The sequence below is a fragment of the Rissa tridactyla genome, chromosome 3 (assembly GCF_028500815.1).
Source record: "Rissa tridactyla isolate bRisTri1 chromosome 3, bRisTri1.patW.cur.20221130, whole genome shotgun sequence".
Classification (NCBI taxonomy): domain Eukaryota; kingdom Metazoa; phylum Chordata; class Aves; order Charadriiformes; family Laridae; genus Rissa; species Rissa tridactyla.
The window spans coordinates 80472286-80496618 of record NC_071468.1 but is presented as its reverse complement, the minus strand read 5'-3'; the positions used below and the strand labels follow the sequence as shown (position 1 = coordinate 80496618).

Genomic DNA, 24333 nt, shown 5'->3' with positions numbered 1-24333 from the left:
TACACTTTTTCTGGTAAGAATTTCTAAATGCTAGTTAGAATTTAGGAGTCACCAAAAAGATTAAGGGCCACATTAAAAGGTGAGCTGTTTTCCTTGGCATCATTTCAGTTCTGTCTTTTAGCTTTTAGGAGTGGAAGAAAACAGTGCAAAGACATTGTGGTGTTCTGTCTATATGAGAAAACTGAGAGATCACTGTGCACTTTCTATCACCTTTGTTAGCTTCTCAGTGGTGAGCCATGTGCACTGATGTTCTAGGCTTTGTGTTATCTTCTACAGTCTCACTAATCATGTGTAGACTTCTTTACTTTTCTTTAGTTGTTGTTTTAATTATTCCAGTAAGCAAGCAATCCTATGCAGGAGCTTTCTCTGATTTTGTTGGTGACCTTTGTTCCTTCCTTTTCAATAGTAGCTGTGGCTTTATCCTAGCTGATTAAATCAGTCATTGTAATATGAGCACTTTGTCCTTTAGAGGCTATTGTATTTTTTCACATGCTCTGATTCTTCAGTAGAGAGCAACCATTCCCCTTGCTAACATGTTTTCATCCTGGAATATATTTTTGTTTTTCAACAGACATCTAGAAATGTATATGTACTACAGTTCATTCTTTCTTTATTTCCTATTATTGCTCATTTAGCTTTTTCTTTTTTTTTTCCTCAACACACATCAGCAATATGTATCTAACAGTTTACTAAAATTGTTTTCTCTGCCAATTTTTGATATTGCTCAAATTATTTATAGTGGCTAAAATATTTGTTTCGTGTACTCGGGTGAAGATTGTATGTTAAAAAAATTAAATACAGGTTCTTGGTAAAATTTTACAAATATTGAAAAACATTTATTTTCTGTCTGTATTCTGTCTGTATTACATAGTAATTTAAATTCCTACAGAGCTGATGTGCATTGCTTAAAGTACGTTATTCTGTAGTGCAATATTCAATGCTTGCAAGAAGTACTTGTTTTTCAAAACAAACACTATGAGGAAACACCGTATCTGTTCGGTCTTCTCTATTCTATGTGTTCACAGTTTATTTTGAAGATAAATGGTTTCCCCCTTCATTGTTACTAAAATCTTTTGCAATCAGCCACAGTAACAATGTGTTCATGCAGAGTCCTAAAAGTCTTCAGTTTTTGTTAGCATTGACACTAGAGTTAGTTCGAATGTTTGATTTGCTAAGTCCCCAGGCAGAGTGAAATAACTCTTGGATTGTATCTCAGCAGGGGGACAAAGTCATCTTTTTTTCTAAATAAATGTTCTTTTTATTCCACATACACTGCTAATTCTCCTCTGGGGCAGAATTTATGGCTGCCAATCAGCTGAACTTCAGAAAGGTTTGTAGTATCAATCTTTGTTTAGTATCTTCACCATAGCTGACGGCATAGTTATGTTTAAGGGTGACATTAAAAGATGAAAGACTCCTTAAAAAGTCTGATTAAACTAGTTTTCATGCTGTATCTCTACATTTTATTTACTAGGCAAGATTTAACATTACTGAACATTTTCTGATACATCTTGAGTTTGAAACATTATTAAACAGATGGGGCAAATGTAATATAAAATGTTCAGTACTTCTAATACCTTCAATTTATTCAGTGGTTATGATCTCTTAAGCACTGTGTTCTACAAAGATCAGGGAAGGTAATATCCTTTTTTAAAGAAGCTGAGGTGAAAGAAAGGAAACAACTCCTCTGTAGTTGCACAGCATCACTTTGTGCCAAACTGCTGTCCCTCCCTTCTTATCACAACAGTTCTTTGCATTCTGTGAATATTAAAGCAGAAAACACATATTAATTTTTAGGACTTTTAGTAGTCAGTTTCTGAATGGCAAGCTGGTGTTAGTGTGACCAGAGTGTGAAACTATCTCTTACCTAAAATCTTTCTCCAAGTACTTTTGTAGTGTACCATGGATGAAATGTTTGCTGCCCTCTACTTCACAACTGTTTTCTCCATATACTGCCTTCTGTAAGTGCTTTGATTGCTTCAGGTTGCCACACTATTCATTGGGTTTTCAGAATTGCTCAGGATTAGCTGAGTGACTGAAATAAGAGTGAACATTTCAAATGTGCCAAAAGCCACAGATTCTCCTATAATACTCTCCAACATTGCTGATGAACTTGGCAACAGTGAGATACTTAATAGTTTCCACTGACTTCAAATACCTGTAGGCCTTTATCCTACATAAAAACATATATACAATAAAACCCAGATAAACAACAGGTATTGCATGTTTTCTTGAGAATCTCTCCAGCTCTTTTGTTTTGCACGGACAAGATGAGAAGTACAGATGAGATGAAAGCTACAGGCACCCTTACAAGAATGCGTTGGTAAAACCTGACGTAGTAAAATACCACAAGAGAGCAATGTGGAAACTGAGAATTTACTTTCACTCTTATAAGCCTATTATTCTTATTCATATTGCATCTAATATTTGTCTTTCAGAAATCCAAAATCTCCACTTATGACAAGATGTGGGCCTTCATGAGTAGCAGGAGGCAGTCTGTACTTGTCAAAAGTAATGAAGAAGGTATCCAGCGTGTGCTTACCTCTGATTATGCATTTTTAATGGAGTCGACAACCATTGAGTTTGTTACACAGCGGAACTGTAACCTAACACAAATTGGAGGCCTGATAGACTCAAAAGGTTACGGCGTTGGAACTCCCATGGGTAGGTGATATGTCAACCATTTGTTCTCTGTTCATTAATCTTAGTTGCTGCAGTAGCATACAAAAGCTCCAATACACTGTTGCTTTCTCTACATTGCTAACATTTTTTCTTGTTCTCTTTTTCCCACCTGGGGAAAATATTACATATTTTATCAACATTTATGGATTTGATTGAATTTTCTAAACAGAAAAAAGTAGGTACTTTATAAAAATTTGGACACTTTCATATGGTATGTTTCTCTTACATGGTGCCTTCCATATGTTCAAAAACAACAACAAAAAGTACTTTTTGCAGCACTTTCTTTGATGAAAAAATTTTTTAAAATGTTAATCTCTCTAGAGGATGAGCTGCTGGTAGTCCAATGCTTGCATTAGCAAATGGGGATAATGCTTCTATTCTGAGAGGGCTAATCACTCAGATTCTTAAAAGAGGAGGAAAGATTCCATAACATGCCACGTATAATCCACAGACAAAAGTAATACTGAGTTAACTTTGTGAAATAGGGTTTTGCAGAGCAATTCCAATCCTGTAAATATTTTCCAGGTCAGGTGTTCTTGACTAGGAAAAAAACTTTAGTTGTAAGATTACGAGCTAATTGCAGACATTAGTTTGGCTGCTAGAATCCACAGGATGGGGTTCAACAAGCACTGAAGTGCTGAGTTCCCATTGACTGCAGTGATTTTTAAAGGACATGAGCTGAGGATCTGGCTTTAGATTCCAGAATAGATGGGAATAAAAAAATAGTGTCACACAAAAAGTCTGTCAGTACTGCACAATGATCCTACTTAATATTGGAAGATCATTCTGCTGAATTCTTTGCATGGCCAATATTTACTTTAGCTTTATTTTTAAGAATAATTTATCACCTTGTGATTGATGTGAATATGTTTTATGTTTTTCTCAAATAGGTCTTACTTTTGGTACTGATTTTATCTGTGTTAATACTATACACTAAATCATTGTATGGGGAAAGTTGTGTCCAATACTCAAAATCAATCACATGGTAAGGAAGGTTAAGAACTAAACTTTACTGGAATATCTTGGATAAAGAGGTATCTACTAGTATTATCATAAAGGTTTCCCTTTATGTTTTAGATATTTACTGCAACTCTAATGAAATCTTTATAATTTTCATCATTTCAGTAATTTGCTATGAAATGTACACCTCCTGCAGAAATTATGATTCTGTTCATTCTTTCTTTGAACAGTCATTTGTTAGGAATCTAGTTTTAATTTATATAGCAATTTTTCCACCCTGCTGTGTTGTGGTTTCTTATATTGACGAATATTTTCTGTAGACATCTAAGTGCCAGAAGGCACTGGACTTCAGTTCTGCTGCTCTTTTTGGCATCTCATATTTTATGATATATAAACCTTTTGTTATTTTAAGGGTGAAAACCATCTTCCATTTAGGTTTAGTATGGTGGAAATTAAATCTTAGTGATAGCTTGAAATCCTTGAATAAGCCGCATGCAAACTCGTGAAGCATCTGAAGCATGCCTCAGAAATCTAAGTGCCCATGGAAGTGCCAAAATGATAGAAATCAGATAGTCCAGGCTATTTTACAAGTGATTTTGATTGTGTGTAATCACACAAGTAGCATAAACACCAAAGAAAGCAGATGAAAAGCAAATAAAGCCAGAAATGGACTTCTAGAGTTAAAGTTACAAGGAAGAGGTATTGAGTGTAAAGAGGCAAGGAAGCAAGTAAGCAAACTGTCTTTTGGTCTTTGTCCCCTACCTTATTTGGGGAGAAGAGGCAGTATGCATGCACTATTTCATCATTAACGTTGAATCATATCATTTTTCAGCTCTTATTCATCTGCAAGATTTCAAGTAGTAACAAATTATCTGTGTCAAGAGAAATAACAGTGTTGTACAAGGGGATCTGTGAGCTGATAATTGTCTTGAATCAGGATGAAAAAAATAAAGAACATACCTGCAGGAGTCAGAGATCAGCAAAGGAAGTAAAATGAGATTTGAAACAGTGTTAAACTTAGCAACTGAAGTTGAAGCAAGATCTGAAAAAAAGAGGCCTTCATAAAAGGAAATATAACAGAACCTAAAATAAGATATAAAGTAAGGTTTTCACAAAAGAAATGAAGGTACAATATAACAGCATCTGTAGCTTTCCCAGAACAGCTAAGAATAAGAGATTAATCCTGTGTTAGGCCAGAATCTATAAAATGCTATTCAGAGAACTAACATTTGTAAAGGTTTTGTATCTTGTGTATTAACCACACAGTCTCAGAGGAAAGAGATTGGGTAGACTCTGCTAAAATAATGTTCACACATACATTTGAAAGGAGACCTTACAAGAAGTGTATCCATAGTGCCAGTCAGAATATATTGCTTTGTTGAAGCTAGAAACTCTTACCTAGCAGTGGATAGTACAAAATAAAATCATGCATTATAGGTAATCTCATTTCTACAGGAAGAAATAATTCCGGAGTCTTTAAAAGAACTTATGACATGGTTAATTCTGCAGAAGTAGATTTCATCATTATTTAATGTTTATGGAAGAAGTTTATAGCCATGCATTTGAGCAATATCTTTTTAGAGTTAATAATACTAAGAATAACTTGTCAAGTGCTTGGAAAACTACAGTGTAATGGTTTCACAAGGCACATGTTACTGCTTGTGCCTATTTGGGAAGCAACACATCTCTGAGCAATAAAGAAAAAAAATACAGAACTAATTGTATTAGAGACACAGTATCTGAAAGATATAGATGTCATCTCCCCCAATTTACAAAAATATCCAGTTTATCTCCCAGAATAGTGTCTTGAATTTGAATAAATATTTGCATGTGAGATTTAATTTGTAGAATACAGTTGTTACAGACCTTATGTCGAATACAGTAGAATGGATATGGTTACTTTTAGAGAACAGCATCAAAGAATGTAGGTGCAGCATATCTTGTTCCTTTTGAAGGCTAATAGAATAATAGTTAGTGAGAACACAATTTACTTGAGTCTACGTAGCTACAAACAGAAGGGCTAAAAGCTTTCCTAACAGAAAAATATGCTAGCAGAGTAATTTATGACAGGATAATCACTTGGAAAATGCAACCACCCAAATATAGCACCATCTCAGTGTACTACAGTAAAAGCTCTCTGCTCACAATGTGAGAGTTTTAAATTCAGAGAAAGTTGCACAAAAGGAGGAGAAAAAAACAGCAGATCAGGCAGTGTATAGATATCAACTCCCTTCAAATACACCGAAGAAGCCAAATCTGAATTTACATAATTATTAGTGAAGTAAACAAAGTTTAAATTGCTAAAATGTAGCCTTGATGAAGGAAATTGGAAATGATGTACTTCTGGCACAAAGTAGGATCAGTGTACACGTTTAAAATCCACAAAATAAACTGATGTTTGGAATAGGTGCAAAGCAGCATTCTGTATGATATCTTTGCTGTTAGCTTTATTTAATATGTCACACATGACACCTGCAGCACTGAAAATAAGCTAGAGTGCGTGCGTTTGGTAATTTATACATACAATGAATGATTCTCATGCTACATGTTTATAAATTGAGGTAACAGTCTTGTATATACTTAACTTCATTTTCAGTCAACCACCTCTGGTGCTAGGCTAGAAAAACTTCATTTATAATGAAAAGAGAAGGGAAGAACAGACCTGGGTTAAGACATTTGACAAGAACTGATACTTTGGAGCAGATAAGGGAAAAACTATTTGTTACTGGGGCTGTGTTTGTTTTGTTTTATTTTCCGTCTTTGCAACTTTGTTTATAGTTTTGTAACCAACAGTGTTAACACTTCCTTTGCTAGAGCCGGTTTGATTTTCTTCCCATTTTCTTCCTTTTTTTTTTTTCTTCCCGTTTGAAGCTCCACATGTCAGAGTTTTGTATTGGCTCTCTTTTGGCATGTCCTATTAGGAGGCACTATTTTGTCAGTCCTGTGTTCTTCAATCAATGAATCTGGTAGATACATGTTTTGTTAACGTGATACTTTTGTTAAGTATCCTGTATAGTTTATTTTTAATAATAAATATATGAGTATGTAGCATGTACAATTATCTATTAGAAATAGATACATCTTTCTTTTAGTGGTTGGAATTTGACTTTGTGTGGTCATACACCTCATCATCCAAGGTTGATATTCGAGGGAGGAAGGAGGGGAGGGAGGGATAGAGAGAGGGAGGGGAGAAGAAAGAAAAGAGAGAGAAAGAGAGAAAAGACACAGAAAGCAAAAAAATGAGGGCAGGTGAGGATAGAACAAACCCTTTGGGTATTTAGAATAACTTCTGCTTTTAATGACAGATCCTCTAAACTGTTACTTATCACCTACAGTAGTTCTAAATTTCTCATTTCTTCATCATGCATGATAAAGGTGTTTAAAATTGATTTTTTTTTCTTGAATAAAACCCAGTTGGGATAAATGTGCCATTGCAAAGGATTCCTAAATGCTTATGATACTTCCGCTTGCTTATGGTCTTCTTATCAAACATAAATTATAACTTTTTTCAAGAAAACCTGGTCTATCCAACAATACAAACTTCATGCCCTACTGCAAGTCAGTTAATACGACTTTTCTATGGTCAACATAATGTAAACTACAGTAATATTATTTGACAAATGCTATTTTCCATAATAAGTATTTATTAACATCATTGTTAATGTGAAGTGAACCACATGAAAGGTTAGAGATTTGCTTCTATGCAGTCTATATTAGGGCCTTAGCAGTCTGCAATGCTACTTTTCACTTTTTTTTTTTTTTTTTTTAAACTCTCCAAAGCAAATCTTCATTTCTCTGGGGTAGTTTCAGGTTGATATTTCTTTTCCAAATTCCTGTTTCTCTTCAGCATGTTAGACAGCAGGCTACTATCCATCTGGCTTGGGCAGATTTTCTATTGAATTGCCAGTTGCTTCTGTGTTGAACCTGGAGTACATAAATAGCTGACAAGTGTATATGTCAAACCCATTCCATACGAGCAGATCTATTGAGCATGCACCTTTCAGATGATCTGCTCTTATGTGTCAACTCAGGACTACCCTGTACATGCCAGGCAAACTCTGTATATGTGGAAACACATGCAAAGTAATGCCTTTGACATTTTGAAAATGAAAAAGGGTAGGTGTAAGTAATCCTAAAAATTTGCATATATTTCTTCTAATTCTTAAGAAATACAAAATAGAAAGTGGTGTTTGAGAGATATGGCACATATAAGAAATTAGAGCTAGTAATTTCTCTACTGTTGCTCTGTGATTGTTGAGCTGTGGAAAGCTACAGAATTAGATTAAGAGGGGGCTTTAGCTGTATAGCAGTGGTGTACCTATAATATCTGATAATAGGGAGGTAAAAAACAGTTTGAGAAAAAGATGAAATGCACATTTTCTTATCCTTTCTTCCTGTGCAGCTATTACAAGAAAATAAATTGTGCTATTAATATTAATAATATCTCAGTTGCAAAATGTAGTGAGCTGAATCTGTTACATGACTGTCTTCACTTTTACTAGTTTTTTGACTTACTTTTCCCTTGCTGTGATCAAGCTATGACTTCTCCTACATCATCATACGACTGTCTGCATCCCTGATCTTTCCATACTTATGGATTATCAAGATGCCCTGAAAAATGCTCATATCTTTATTATTTAATTGTTAACTTTTATTTTTTTCAAAAAGAAATGTGCACTACCCCAACTATATAGAGACTCTTCACTGTACATGGGGATAAAATACAACTCTGAAGATCTGAATGAAATTAAACAATGTATTTTGGGGTCAACACACCGAGTGGATAAAGCTACCAACATTTCATTGCAAAGCTAAGTCTTACAGAACTACCCGTTATACCAAGATGAGATAACTTGCACTAGTAAAACAAATCCATATATCAAAATTTATTCATGGAAGTACATAAAATATTTCTACACAGTGTATATTTATATACTTACAATAGAAAGCTGGTAGCTACTGTGATACAAACAAGTTATACTTCCCATGTCAAAAAGAAAAGTATATGAATAAAACAAACAGCCTTCCAGCAGAGGTGCATTGGCTGCAGGTCCCAGATATCAGTGTACTCACTTAAGTTCAAAGGATGAAACAAAACTTCAAGGCTGTCATGTTCTATTGATTCAGAAGTGCCATTTTTAGTCAAGTTCTCTTTTCTGTACATTCTAATGAAATATCAAATAAAATGTCTTTGTTTACAAACATTTTATACATTACAATCTCTTAGAGAAAAAATATATTTTTCACAGTATTTTGTTCTTAAAGATTCTCAAAAATTTGCCCATTCACCTATGACTTCCAAAAAGTCTATTTGGCCAATTAACGTAATGTGCAGATCACTTGCATATAGAAATTTATTTATAAACTTTTGCACAATGTAGTTAATCTAAACATTTTTTAACCTAGGCATTCAAATCTTTTATTTTTTGGCAAATCAGAACCAAAAGCAGAGTTGGCTTTCCTTTTTTTTTTTTTTCCCCCCTCTCTTTTTTTCGAATTTCAGTCAGCTGTGTAGCATGTAATTAAAATGTTGTTTGGAGTAAGCACATTTGGAAGACAGTAGTATTCATATAATTTCATCAGACACAGAATCTAGAAAGAGTATTTCACACTCCACTCACTTAAATTAAAGATTTCACTGCAGAAAAAAAGGGTTTCAGGCAATAATTTATGATCTGCTATTTCATATCTTCTCTAGGAATATGACTTCATGAATTATTTATATTTTCTAAGCCATTAATAAATGCAATACAACACTGTTCTTCCTACCCCAGTGATAGGCTGATGGATTCAAATAAAATTTAAACAAATAGTTTAATCAGCAAATGTATAACACTTAATTATCATGTTGTATCCAATAACACTGTATAGGTCCAGATGATTTATACTACTATATATCTCTAGGGAGTGACCTAGAAAAAACATTCACAGTAAAATTTTCTATTTTATAGTATTGAAATTTTTTAACTGACTTGACTGTGTTCTTAATGCAGGTATTTTTCAAAAGATTTCGTTACCTGCAATTTTTATTTAAGTGCGTGTTTCCAAATATAGAAATTTTTAAATGAAGGCACAGTGAGGAATATAAATTACTTAAGAACAAAAGCTTTTAATTGATTTTTGTAATTTCAAGGACTAAAACTTAATTTAATAAAAATATGAATAAATGACTCTTATTTCCTAAATATGGACTAGAAAGTAAAAAAAAATATTTTTAAGATGATCTCAAAATAGTCTTAACTCTCCTCTTAGAATTGAGAATGCACTCTCCTCCCTTGCTGCATTTATCATTTCAAACAGAGATTTACAGCCTGGTTTTGTAATAATCTAAAAATTAGTTTATTTTTGGAGCTTGCCTGTAAAATAAAAAGCAGATAAAATTGGAGTAAATACCTTGTAAGTGTAAAAATAACACTTCATCATCCTACGGATGTGTAGGATGTTGCCTCCTATGTTTTGTCTAGTTTTTAAAAGACCAAAGCCTTGAATTCTACAGCTACATGTCTGAATTAACTTTTTTTTTTTTGTTAAGCAGGTTTTTTTTACACTTAGAACATTAACTACATCCAAATTAATACTTTAAACAAATGACCTGAATGTTTTCTAGTAAAGAAATTTAATATGTTATTACATATTTAGAACATAGTGGTGCTAGAAATTTTTCCTGTTTTAGGTCCCAGTTTAAGAGAGATTAAAGTATGAATAGAAAGCCTTGCATTTTCCAGAAATTACCTAAAAATGAATCTCAAAGTTGAAGGTACAGTTGTCCACAGTCAGACATTATAGACACCATCAAAGTAGGCAGCAGTCTATTACTGAGATTATATGAGAATGTGTACTATGGTTATCCTGCAGTTGTAGATTCTTCTGAAGGGAATAGACTTATGATACAGATGAGTATCATAATGATGAGTTCTGGGCCCCACAATTTAAGAAGAATGTTAAGGCTCTTGAATGTGTCCAGAGGAGGACAACAAAGCTTGTGAAAGGGCTCGAAGGCATTTCCTATGAGGAGCAGCTAAGGAATTTGGGCTTGTGTAGTTTGGAGAAAAGGAGGCCTTTTTTAATTTTCCCTTTTTTTTTTCTCCTCCTTCTCCTTCTCCTTCTCCTTCTCCTTCTCCTTCTCCTTCTCCTTCTCCTTCTCCTTCTCCTTCTCCTTCTCCTTCTCCTTCTCCTTCTCCTTCTCCTTCTCCTTCTCCTCCTTCTCCTTTTTTTTCCTTCTCCTTTTTTTTCCTTCTCCTTTTTTTTCCTTCTCCTTTTTTTTCCTTCTCCTTTTTTTTCCTTTTCCTCTATGTTTCTCTTTCTCTTTTTTCTCTTTGTCTTTTTTTTTTTCGCTTTTATTCTCAAAGAAGATTACAAGTTTCACTGAAAGGTTTGGTTTGGAATGTTTTATTTTAATCACTGGGTGCCTACACCTTACTTCAGTATTCCCCATATGTTTTACTGTTGGGAATGCCATCAGGCCAATCACATTATCTTAATTCTTGCTAATGTTCAGTTATGATTGATAGAGTTTTCATGCTCTTAGAAGAGGAAGGTCTTTTGCACTTCACAATGCTTTGTCTGGACAGATTTGCAGGAAAAGACAGACTATTTTTCCCTAAAGAAGTTTTTGGTGAGAGCCATTAACATGCTTAATGCTTCTATTCTATGCGGTGCTTTTTACTCTTCCTCTATAGGTGCAAAAACACACACAGATTTTCAGTCTGTTCCTCCATTTTTACTTTAGTCCATTAGAATCAATAGGGCTAGTAAAGATTTATTGATCTGATCCTGGGAATCAGATCACTTATTTAAAAAAAAAAAAAAAACCAACCAAAAAACCAAAACCAAACCATAAAAACCTCCCATCTATAAAACTTCTACCTATAACATACCTGAATAAGAAGGTAAGGCTGAAGTTTCACTGTCATTTTAAACTGGCATAGGGCTGCTGCATTTTGCGAAACTGACAGCTATAGGAGCTGGTGTAGTGACTTAAACTGTCAGAATACCATTCATCGTCTTTCATAAAATTAATTTACCTTGTGTTTAACTATGTAGCTACTAATGAGGCTGGATGAACATTAGTCATAGCATGAAGAAAGCAGTAATAATAAACAAACTGGGATTCAAAAGAGGAAATGAGATTTCTGCACAGCCAGCTGCTAAACTGCATCTGAAGACAATCCAGAGATCCTTCCCTGCTTTGTGATAGTTAGAATCATAGAATCATAGAATTATTAGGGTTGGAAGGCACCTTAAAGATCACCTAGTTCCAACCCCCCTGCCATGGGCAGGGACATCTTCCACTAGATCAGGTTGCTCAGAGCCCCGTCCAGCCTGGCCTTAAAAACTTCCAGGAATGGGGCTTCCACCACCTCTCTGGGCAACCTGTTCCAGTGTCTCACGACCCTCATGGTGAAGAACTTCTTCCTAACGTCCAGTCTGAATCGTCCCAACTCTAGTTTTAATCCATTCGCTCTAGTCCTACCATTACCCGACACCCTAAAAGGTCCCTCACCAGCTTTCTTGTAGGCCCCCTTAAGATACTGGTAGGCCACTATAAGGTCTCCTCGGAGCCTTCTTTTCTCCAGACTGAACAACCCTGACTCTCTCAGTCTGTCCTCATAGGAGAGATGCTCCAGCCCTCTGATCATCCTCGTGGCCCTTCTCTGGACACTTTCCAGCAAGTCCATATCTTTCTTGTAGTAGGGTCTCCAGAATTGGACGCAGTACTCCAGGTGGGGTCTCACAAGAGTGGAATAGAGGGGGAGAATCACCTCCCTCGACCTGCTGGCCACACTTCTCCTGATGCATCCCAGGATACGATTGGCTTTCTGGGCTGCTAGTGCACACTGGCGGCTCATGTTGAGCTTCTCATCTACCAGCACCCCAAGTCCTTTTCTTCAGGGCTGCTCTCAAGCTAGTCACTGCTCAGCCTAGTCAGCTTGCCCTGACCCAGATGGAGGACCTTGCACTTGGTCTTGTTGAACTTCATGAGGTTGGCATGGGCCCACCTCTCCAGCCTGTCAAGGTCCCTCTGGATGGCATCCCTTCCCTCCAGCATGTCAGCCGCCCCAAACAGCTTGGTGTCATCGGCAAACTTGCTGAGGGTGCACTCTATGCCACTGTCCATGTGGCTGAGGAAGATGTCAAACAAGACCAGTCCCAGTACTGATCCTTGAGGGACTCCACTTGTCACTGGCCTCCACTTGGACATGGACCCATTGACAGCCACTCTTTGGGTGCGGCCGTCAAGCCAGTTCTTTATCCACTGAATTGTCAGTCCATCAAACCCATATTTTATCAGCTTGGAGACCAGGGTGTCATGCGGGACAGTGTCAAAGGCTTTGCTCAGGTCCAGGTAAATGACCTCAGTTGCTCTCCCCTTGTCTATTGATGTTGTGACCTTCTCATAGAAAGCCACCAGGTTTGTCAGGCACGATTTGCCCTTGGTGAAGCCATGTTGATTGTACCCAATCACCTCTTTGTTATTCTTCTGCCTCAGCAGTGCCTCGAGGAGGATCTGCTCCATAATCTCACCAGGCATGGAGGTGAGACTGACTGGCCTATAATTCCCTGGTTCCTCCTCCTTTCCCTTTTTGAAAATGGGGATTATGTTTCCCCTTTTCCAGTCAGTGGGGACTTCACCAGACTGCCATGACTTTTGGAATATAATAGAGAGCGGTTTAGCAACCTCATCCACCAGTTCCTTCAGTACCTGTGGGTGTATCCCATCAGGTCCCATGGACTTGTTCACTTTCAGGTTCATCAGATGGTCACGAACCTGATCTTCACTTGCGATAGGCAGTTCTGTCCAATGCCTGCCATTGTCTTCTGTGACTCTGGGAGTGTGGCTGGAGCCCTTCCCAGTGAAGACTGAGGAAAAGAAGTCGTTGAGAACCTAGGCCTTCTCCACATCACTTGTCTCCAGCTCCCCCATTTCCTTTCTGAGGGGGCCCACACCCTCCCTAGTCTTCTTCTTACCATTAATGTACCTATAGAAATTTTTGCTGTTTCCCTGATCTCCTTGGCTAGATTTGATTGTAACTGAGCTTTAGCTTTTCTTACCAGGTCTCTTGCTGTTCAGACAGCTTCCTTATATGCCCCCCATTCTAGCTGTCCTTTCTTCCATTCCTTATACAGTTTCTTTTTGTGTGACAGTGTGTCCAGGAGCTCCCTGTTCATCCAGGCAGGTCTCCTAGCATTCTTTCCTGCCTTCCTCTTTGTCAGTATAGTTTGCTCCTGGACACGGAGAAGGCGATCCTTGAATACTGACCAGCTGTCCTGGGCCCCCCTTCCCTCTAGAGCTTTGTCCCACGGCGCTTTGGCCAGCAGATCCCTGAAGCGATCAAAGTCTGCGTGCCTAAAGTCCAGGGTTGTAAGCTTGGAATATATCCTCCTAGTTGCCCTGAGGATCTTAAATTCTATCGCTTCGTGGTCACTGCAGCCAAGGTTATCCCTGAGCCTCACGTTGGTCACCAGCCCTTCCCTGTTGGTGAGAACGAGGTCCAGCATAGCACCTTTTCTTGTTGGTTCCTCTACCATTTGGAGGAGGAAGTTGTCATCTATGCATTCCAGGAACATCCTGGATTGCTGGTGCCTTGCTGTGTTGTCCCTCCAGTAGATGTCAGGGTGGTTGAAGTCCCCCACGAGTACCAGGGCCTGTGAACACGAAGCCACTTCTACCTACCTATGAAGGGCCTCATCTGCTTGGCTCTGCTGGTCAGGTGGCCTGTAGCAGACCCCTACTGTAACATCACCTTCCCCTGTCTTCCTTTTAATTTTAACCCATACCTTCTCAACGACCTCCTCATCCTTCCCCGTGTGGGGCTCCATTGATTCTGGTCACTGATGGTCATCGATGCTGGTCACTGATGTAGAGGGCAACACCTCCTCCCTTCCTACCCTGCCTGTCCTTCCTAAAGAGCTTGTATCTGTCTATCCCTACATTCCAGTCATGGGAATCATCCCACCAAGTTTCAGTAATGGCCACTATGTCATGGCTTTCCAGCAGCATAGTGGCCCTTAATTTATCCTGTTTATTGCCCAAGCTGTGTGCATTCACATAGAGGCGCTTCAGCTGGGCTGGCTGTGTCGCCCTCTTGCACAAATGCCCCTTGATTCCCTTGGGGTGTCCCGGTGTGTCGTCTCCAGCTTGCCTTAGGGCAACAAGTTGAGAGCCCTTACTAGGACTCCATCCCTCTGCCCCTATTGCAAAAAGCTGCAGTGTATCTCTCAGTGGCAGAAATAAAACAGTTGTAATTTAACAGAAGTGAGTAGTTGCGCAACAGGGGAGAACTGTCGAAGTGAGTTTTCCATATTTTAAAAAACTCTTTTTGTATGCTTCACCTTCATTCTGTCTCATATTTTGCAGAACTTGAGCAGTATAGTTTTCATCCCCCTTCACATTGGCACTTCATTTTTTTCTTCTTTTTGTCTTTTCTCATGAAGGTCTAGGCTAAGAATCAAAGAACATTATGGTAGCAAGAGTGCCACACAACATGAAAACACTGGCTTGTATTCAATACCTTTCTAAAAAAAAAATTCATAGGATCCTTTCAAAATTAACTATTTGGAGTTTATCAGCCTTCCTTACTCTCTAAAGTTAAGCACTTGGTGGGCTGTTTTCTGTGTCCTAACATCATTCTCTTTTCACACTTCCACCAAACTGAATAGGTGACATGTTTTAAAGAGACATGTTAGAAAAAATTTCCTTAAATTTCAGGCAAGACTAGAAAAATGGCATTGAGCACAATGACTGGCACTGAGCCCAACTAGAACATGCCTTTCAATTAATTTGTACGTTTAGCAGTCAGTGATCAATGCAGAACATAATTTTAAACATGTTTTTCCAGGAGAAAAAGGCAGGTGTTTTGGTTTTGTTTTTCCTTTTTTTTTTTTAATGTTTCCATTACTTCTCTTAAATATTGCACAATTTTCTAAAATCAGAATCATATGTTGCCTTATTTGAAGAAATACAAGACAAAGAACATCCTAGACTCCACAGATACAGTTAGTGAGATCTTGCTTTCCTTCTGCTCTTGCAGTAACTTGGGTTTGTCTGACACTGACCGGTCACTATAAGGTCAATACTTTTTACACACCTGTGTTTAAATATATTTATGTAAACCCAACAAAGGCACAGATATGAATGATATGGGAACCTTTCAAAAAGCAGGCAGTTCCAAAACTGAAGGGAATAACAGGTAAATGATGTATTAATTTAGTCATCAAAATTGTTAACAATACACTTGGTTAACATAACTGAAACCAAGTGCTACATATCTGAAAATACTGAAGAGTTTAGAAGTTTAAAACATGCATCGATGAAAATATATTCCTGGATTTCCTCTGTAAAGTACTAAACCCAACAGGCAACACTGGCTTTCAATTTAATCATTGTTGAGATTTCAGACTCTGCAGCTATTTCCTGTTTATATTTTGTGGGACACTCAAGATATCTGAGGTGTCCTTGTCCATTGCTTTTGTAAAGTACTCCTCCTGGAGAAAAATTTCCATCTTACAATCCAGCACTGTGTCTATGCAGAAAATGTGCGTAGGTGTTTATGTAAATATGTGTTATACATTCTTAGGTAATTTCAAATAATAAATGTAATGAATACTGTGCAAAGTTTGCACTCTGAACTTGAATACTAAAAGTATGAACATTGTCCCCTGCCTATAGTTTTCAAAAATCTAAAGCACTACAAAAAAAAAGAAAAAATCATAAAATAATTTCTAAGCAATCATTTGGTTTTATTGTTAAGACACCCTAGTTCTATGGAAGCTACTTATTACCTTCAGACAATACAAATTACATAATATGAGCAGTTTTTACCAGTCCTTAGAGATGAGACATATAAACAGATCTGTCTCTATAGGAATAAATAGGAAACCATGTACCAACACAGGAGGTTGTTTTCTTCTGCTTGCCTCCACTTTATCTGTACTTCTTTATACAATTTGGACTGTAATATTCATCATTTATACATGCATAAAAGTGCTGAGCTTCAGTTCTTCTGTAACTAAAACAAATTAATACATTTGTCTTCATTAGTTGAATATAATGCACAAAAAATAGGTGCAAATTATTTATTTTTATGTAGGTCAAACCATGTATTGAAACTAATTTGAGAATTTCAACTGCTTGACCAGTCAATTTATTGTTGCTGAAATGTAAGAATGTGTAGCGTACATATTTGGTAAAAGAACAGTATTTTATGGCTACCTCAGAAGGATGAACATATTGAAGCACTATCAGAGAGGCATGCTAAGACACTGAGCTTTATATCAATAAAGAATTGCCAAAACACTTAATGTCCAGTAGCTGTTGCGAACAGATTTCACCTTAGAGAAGTGGTTTCTAGTAGGAATTTACTGAACAGGTGTAACTGAAGCAAAGACATTATTAAAACCTCAGTATTGGTCTTGTAGTGCATAGGACCATATGTACGTATTGCATTGTCAAAGACTCATCTACAAATGTAAGTTGTCTTTGTCCTGATACGTCACCCCTAATCAGAAACAGTGTTGCATCCCAGCACATGGTATTTGCATGGATTTTGGCATTCTTTTCTGAAAAAACTGCAACATCAGCTATTTATTTTGTTTGTCTTGCATTTCCTGGTTAAGTATTCCCTTTTCACTGCTTATTGGAAGTGGGATCTCATTTTGCAGCAACCCCAGGCTCATGGAATAAGTATAACCCTCCACCCAGTGTCCTGTAGTTTAATTAAAATGCTTTAAGGTTCTTCTGAGGGACATATAATAACTGAAAGCAAACGGACCACAGCTTTCTGAAGGTTACAGGAGAGGCTGACAGAGCTAGGACTGTTCAGCCTGAAGAAGAGAAGGCAACTCATGGGTGATGTGATCAATGTGCATAAATACATGATGAGGGAAAATAAGGAAGAGTCAAACTTTTTTCACTGTCATCCATCTACTAGGAAAGAGGCATAGGGCACAAACTGAAATAAAATAAATTCCATTTAAATGTGAGGGGAAAAAACCACACACAAAACCCACCCCTTCTTCACAGTAAGGGTGATCAAACACTATGACAGGTTGCCCAGGGATATTGTAGAGTCTCCATCCTTGGAGATATTCAGAACCCAGCTGAACAACGTGCCCCGAGTAAAATGCTGTAGCTTGAGCACGTGGGGTGGAATACACCATCTCTGGAGGACACTTCCAAAGTTCTGCCTGTACTGAAATGCAACAGTTTTGTAATGAAAGAGCTTCAGACTTTTTAACTACAGAATCGAGACCCTTCTCTTTGAACAGTGACTTGAATTTGCATCCAAAAGAGGTAAATAAAAGCTATTGGCTGTCTTTTCATTTGAGCCTACCTAATTTCATTTTCTGCACCCAAACGGTTCCCTTGTAATTGAAAAGAAATTTAAAACTCTGAAAGCTCTTAATAAATATGAATTCTTACTATCTCATCCAGCCCCAGTGTTGAGGACTGAATTCTCTATGTTGGCCAGGGTAAATGAAAAGACTAGCACCATGGCTTTGAATCTGTCATGGTGCTTTATAGACAAACAGCACAGTGAGTGGAACACTGAAAGCCAATGTTTTTAAGCACTCTGAATGGTTGAGACTTCTTGTTCTCACTGTATATGGGATGCACAGTTACCTGATGCCTCCTTTTCCCAAAGATCAACCAAGAACTGGGTGCCTTGCCTCTGTAATCACTTTAAGCTTGTAAATCAAATTCAGGAACAGAAATCTGCATGGAAAAACTCAAAGAGTGAGCTTCTCTTATTTATCAGAGGGATCAGAAATATATGGAAGATCACTTAATAGAACAGTAGCAGCTGAAACTTCTTATCGTCACCTAGAAATGCAATGTGAGACTTTGTAGGAATTCTGACAGATCCAAAGGTCTATATATTTTTTTATAATGTAAATAAAAATTTTGGATGTCAAAAATATTTTATATTCACTTGCTGAAATTTTTCATTTCTGCGAGGAAAAAAGTTTTAACATCCAGCATGTAATCTGGATGCCTTGCCATATTCTCTGTTTATTTTCTCTCTTTTTGTATGACAGCTTTATCATCCACAGATCAGATCATGATACTTTTAGCCACTTCATGTGCTTCTGGGTGGATTTTCCATTGCTGGGAATTGCAATCCATTTTATATTGCAAAAAAAATCTAGGAGCAAATAAAACCTTAGGAAACAATATCATTGCTATGCTTCCTTTGTTCTCTTAATAACTACTTGAATAGTATAAACAGCATTTTTTAAATATCAGATTGTTAGGTATACTCATTGTTTATAGCAAAATGTGAATCAATGGATTTAGACCATTGTAAGTAATTCAGAAATAGAATAGAAGTACAGCATTGAATGCTAGCTTTTTCATGGGTATAAGATTTTAAATATTTAATTTAATAGCAGCAGTATGCAATGCTGGTCATCCTACATTGATCCTTTATTGTGAGATTACCATTTTTAAGACAAGCTAATAAGATATAGTAAATACAGATATTGCAGTAGGAACACATTGATCCTTACTTATAAGGTTACCTTTTTTTAAGACATGATAATAAGGTATAACAAATATAAATATTACAATAGAAACACCAAAGGCTTGTGATCTGTCCACTTCGCAACTTTTTGTGTAAAATTTTGCAAATCACCAAGAGTAAGTGATACTGTTGAACTGAATCACTATTAACTGCATTCTATCCTCGTAAACTTAACTAATTGTAGATAGTATTAGCCTGTACTTTATGGGTTTTAACTATGAATTCCTCTGTTGATTCATTTCAAATGGAATTCAATTTGGACTAGAACTGTATATGTAGAAATCTGGTCCCTAGAATATATAAATAATACATGAAGAATAGTTGGTACTGCCTATATTTAGACCAACAGAAAGTGTGGAAATGAAATGCAAATCAGTTTAATTAGAAAGCAGCCTGTCAGATCAGAAGATGGCTTAAACTGGGTCCAAAATTATTTCTCAGAACCTAGTGTTGTTTAAGTTGTTGTTGTTAAATATTTATAGGCAGTGTAACGCTGAAAATATCTCCAAAATATTGTGGTATGCACTTACACTTCCTCAGGCTCTTGTGGACTAATCACTTTCCTTTTTCCATCTGACTGAAGAAATGTGTCAAGTATAGGGTTTTGCAGTGTTTCAGCATAATCAGGATGGTCTGAAATGGTGTGACTTAGGCCCCTGCATGAGCAAGAGAGTAGAAAGAGTTTGTTTTCCTTTCTTTTCGATTCTCGTATAGTCCTGTGTAAACACTGTTTAGTTCCTAGTACAGGACATCATTCTTTTCTAAGCATAGATGATAAAAGCAGAAGTTCTTGCAATTTAAATACTTTGAGGCCAACTTTTCCCACCTTTTATTCTGGAATAAAGGAAAAGCACAAAGTGTTTTGTAATTAATGGTCCTTTCTATGTTTTAGTTCCATGCTGGCACAGCAACCCTTTGCTATTGACTTTATTCTCATGATAAGGTCCAGATATGTAAGAAGAAATTGAAGAAATAATGAAGAAATTGAAATAAATTCCATAAAAAAATATATGTTTTCCAAGAGTGTAAAGAGTATAAAGTATCCTATCCATTTGTTCCTTCGGCTCCGTCAGAACTGATCACAGTATGTGGCGGGGGGTTCGAACTAGAAGATCTTTAAGGTCCCTTCCAACCTAAATCATTCTATGACTCTATGAAATAGTCAAATGGGCAGCACCTCTCTAAAGGATGCTGAGAATTTTTTTTAAAAGGTATCAAGTTAATTAAAGTGCATTTTATTACTCAGCCAAAGGGAACACTGTAAAAATTATAGCTAGTAAGTAGCATTATTATGACAGCAAGAAAAAGAGGAGGGATTCTTTGTAGAATTGTATTCATATCGCATGAAAGAGGGGATGCCATGCCTTTTCATCTACTCTTTTTTTTTTCCCTGGGATTTCTTAACCACGTTAATGAAGAGTCTTTTGTTCCTGTTTTTGAAGGAGGAGAAGAAAAATGATGGTTTTGTTCTCTCCTTAAACATTACACAAATCTTAACATTAAAAGCACTTCTAACTGATGTGATTTACTCTCTAACATTTAGAAAAGAAAAGCTTTCTCCATTGGCATTACTCATTAATTAATGTAGATTTTAAAATACTCATTGAAAAGTCCTTATGCACTATATAAAGAAAAAGAAAGCAGATGACATACAAAGATATGACGCTACTTTTTGAACTGCACCTTGAAATATTGAAAAGTTCAAAAGCTGCAAAATTATCATGTCAATTTAAGATAATGAATTATGAGAAAGAAATACGTTAAAATATGAAAATTTATATCCATGTTATTGAAACACACTTAACCTTATATTTCTGGATGCATTACTACCTGGTACTGTTAATAAGTAAATGTGTGCCTGGAAGGTATCTTAAGTGCTTGACAGTTTGTCAGATAGAGACTTTAGTGGCTTGGTTCTGAAGCATAAATTGTTGTTTCTTCTTTTGATAAAGTAGTAGTATAAAGTGTTTGTTTTGTATCAGGCTTTGTGTTAGCTTTAGGGTAACAAACCATGAAACAACAGCCTGTAGATTTATGTATGTTAGACTAAATCTTCTGCAGCATAATTAAAAGCCTGATGGAAATTGAAAGATGAATACTATATGGCTGGATATAATAGTTGGGCATGAAGATGTTTGAAACTGTGGGACCGAGTGTGATAGGATTTGTTGCATCATGTTGTCTGGTTTACAGGCAACACCAGCTGGATCAAGTTTTGCACATAGATATATATGTATATGTGTGTGCGCATATGGGTTTGTATTTATGCGACCAGTGTGACTGTGGTGAGATGTAAATGGCTTTTTGACAAATATTATGGTTGTAGAGGATATAGTTTTTCCTGTGACATTGTATTACATTTTATTCTCATCAGGAATAACTAACTTTCCTTAAAATAATATTCCCATGCAATATGTTCCCTATGGTTTCTTTAGGTTCTCCATATAGAGACAAGATCACTATAGCAATTCTTCAGCTGCAAGAGGAGGGCAAACTCCACATGATGAAAGAGAAATGGTGGAGGGGCAATGGCTGCCCAGAGGAGGAAAGTAAAGAGGCCAGTGCTTTGGGAGTTCAAAATATTGGAGGAATCTTCATCGTGCTGGCAGCAGGATTGGTGCTTTCTGTCTTTGTGGCAGTGGGGGAATTTTTATACAAATCAAAAAAAAATGCCCAGTTGGAAAAGGTAAATATTGTCTTTTCCTATATTATTTTATGTTTGTGGTCTACTTAAATAATACTTTAAACATTTGGTAGCAAAAAGTAGGTGATGCATACTGATTGTTTATTGTATAGTACAGTACTTGTATAAGAAAGGATCAGAGCAAAGAACCCAAAGTTTTACATCTTTTAATTTGTCTTCAATGTGTTTAATTGTAGCCAGATTTCAGGACAAGTGACTATTTCTCCTCTTATTCAAGCCTGAAAAAAGACAGCTTTTTACTCCTGGAAGTTCACTGCAGTTAAATTTATGGATGAAGACGAAATCCGAAACTGTAATGGGAAACAAATTAATCTTCTACAGATAATTCTGATTTTCAAAAGACAAACTGTCTGTAGCTCAAAGTCAAAATCTTAAAATGTCTCTATAGAAATGTTCTTTACAGAAGTTTATACTTGCAAAGTTGTCCTGGTAGCATCTGGAAAAGATTACATCAGCATGATTTTTTATTTGTGGGTTTGCTACTGATATGATGTCCTCTAATTTCAAATTGACTCAATTTTGAAAATTCTAATTGTTCTGTACTTGCAATTCTTTGTCCTGTACTTGAAATTCATACAATCACAATACCGTAATTGTGCCAACACTAGTAATAGCTTGCAAAATTCTTAGTTGGAATTATCTTTTTTTTTCTTCATAATAAATAAATAGATCTATATATGTGTGTCCATGTTAAACCTAAACTCAAACTATATGTTTTATTGCTATGACATATTCTGAATTTTTAAAATTGAGAAATTGTTGGATTTTACTAGGTCTTTTTCTTTTTTTCTTCTTCTCCTTTTGGGGAGCTTCTGACCTATGGCAATTTCTATATTTCTATTTAGTAATTTAATTTAATAAAATCAGTAGTAAATCCAACAGCTATATTTATATTGCTCTTTTTCCAGATGCTACTGGTGAATTTTTGTAACTTGAATTATTACTCAGAAAATTTACAATTTGTTTTCACTTCTTTTGAGGGAACCTTTTGGTATGCAAGTGTCCTGTTATAAATATATTGTTGAATAAGCTTTTTTTCTAATACAACCAAAGGCAGTGTGAGGTGACAAGGTTCTCAACACAGCCTGAACATGGGTACATTTTATTAAATTGTTAAAGGACCATTTAGATCCTCTTTATGATACTACAGACTGATTCCTTTCTGTTAACATACTATTGGAATGTTATGTTTCTGAAATGAATTTGTGAGGAAAAAGATTCCAGTTACTGAAGTAACCCATGTAAGCCTCAATCAATTTTATCCACTCCTAAGGTGGATACAATTTTCATATGGACAATGGTATAATTTGGTTTAGATTTTCTGGATTTTTAACAAACGCTTAGAAAAATAGGACTGTTTTGATAACAACCTTGTAACATGAGTTCAGTATTTTGCAGGGTGTGAATGCATATCTTATGTGACAATAACAACATGTTGGAAGTTGTGTGAGGAAGCAAACAGAAACTTCTTAATTAAGGACTTGTTTCTCTAAGCTCTATGGTTTTCTGGTTTTTGGTTTCTTTTTTTTTTTTTTTATTTGCTTCTTTTTTATTTTTGTTTTTCAATGCTGTATAGAGATAGCAATGACTGGAAGTGTTTGACCTTTTAACAGTACTTGTACCAGAAAGGTCTCATCATATCATCAAGTATTGAGATACTTTAAAAAAGTTAGGAGTGAATCTGAAGGAGTTGAAAGAATCGGGTCTCTCTCTTTTCTTTCCTCCTTGCTGCCAGTCTCTTCCCTTCCCTCCCCTCCCCACTATCCCCACATACCGTGACATCAGGAAAACAGTAGAATTAAATTAATACGAAAATGATGCCAGCATTTCTACACGTGGCCTACCGCAGCATCCCCTTACCCACTCTTCTTCCAGCACCCATAGACCTTCAGTAAAGGTCTTCTTTCATCCTCTGCAAATGTGGCAGATCCCCTTTCCCTAAGAGAGGGAGTAGCAGCAGCCAAAGGGGAGATAAGCAGTACTGTCATCTGTCCCTGGATACAGGGAAGATCAAAGGCCATATTAACAAACACGGAAACAAAAGGAATTAGGTAACTTCAGCTGCTGAATATATGGAGTATCCTGGGATATTAATTGATATATTAATATGTGAGTCTGCTTTTTAATGTGTACAAAATATACAATTGCACTTATAGTGGGGAGGCAATGCAGATTTCAAGGGTATAATCTAGATATGTTGTTTTAGCATTTCTCATGTCACCCTGCTCCTGGAGTGCATACGTAAACAGAGACATTGGCTGGTGTGAACCCAGTTGGAAAGGAATTGAGCTCAGAGAAGGAGCAGACAAAGTTGTGCTATTTGCTAAAAAACTATTGCATCTTGTAACCAAAGTGGTTCAGAATATATATGCTCCTGATGTACTCAAAAATCCAAAAGAAACAGGTGACACTAGCTGTAGTCTTTCTGGGAAACAGGTGTCAATAAGCATAATACCACACATG

The 24333-nt window shown here is 36.5% G+C and overlaps 1 protein-coding gene across 1 annotated transcript in view; it reads left to right on the top strand.

Annotated features, from left to right (window-relative positions):
- GRIK2 (glutamate ionotropic receptor kainate type subunit 2) overlaps nt 1-24333 on the top strand; it is a 410119-nt gene that overhangs the window by 372978 nt on the left and 12808 nt on the right. Inside the window, exons 14-15 of the mRNA XM_054195142.1 lie at nt 2439-2664; nt 21602-21852. Of these exons, the coding sequence (XP_054051117.1) occupies nt 2439-2664; nt 21602-21852 (477 nt within the window). The remainder of the gene's footprint in view (nt 1-2438; nt 2665-21601; nt 21853-24333) is intronic.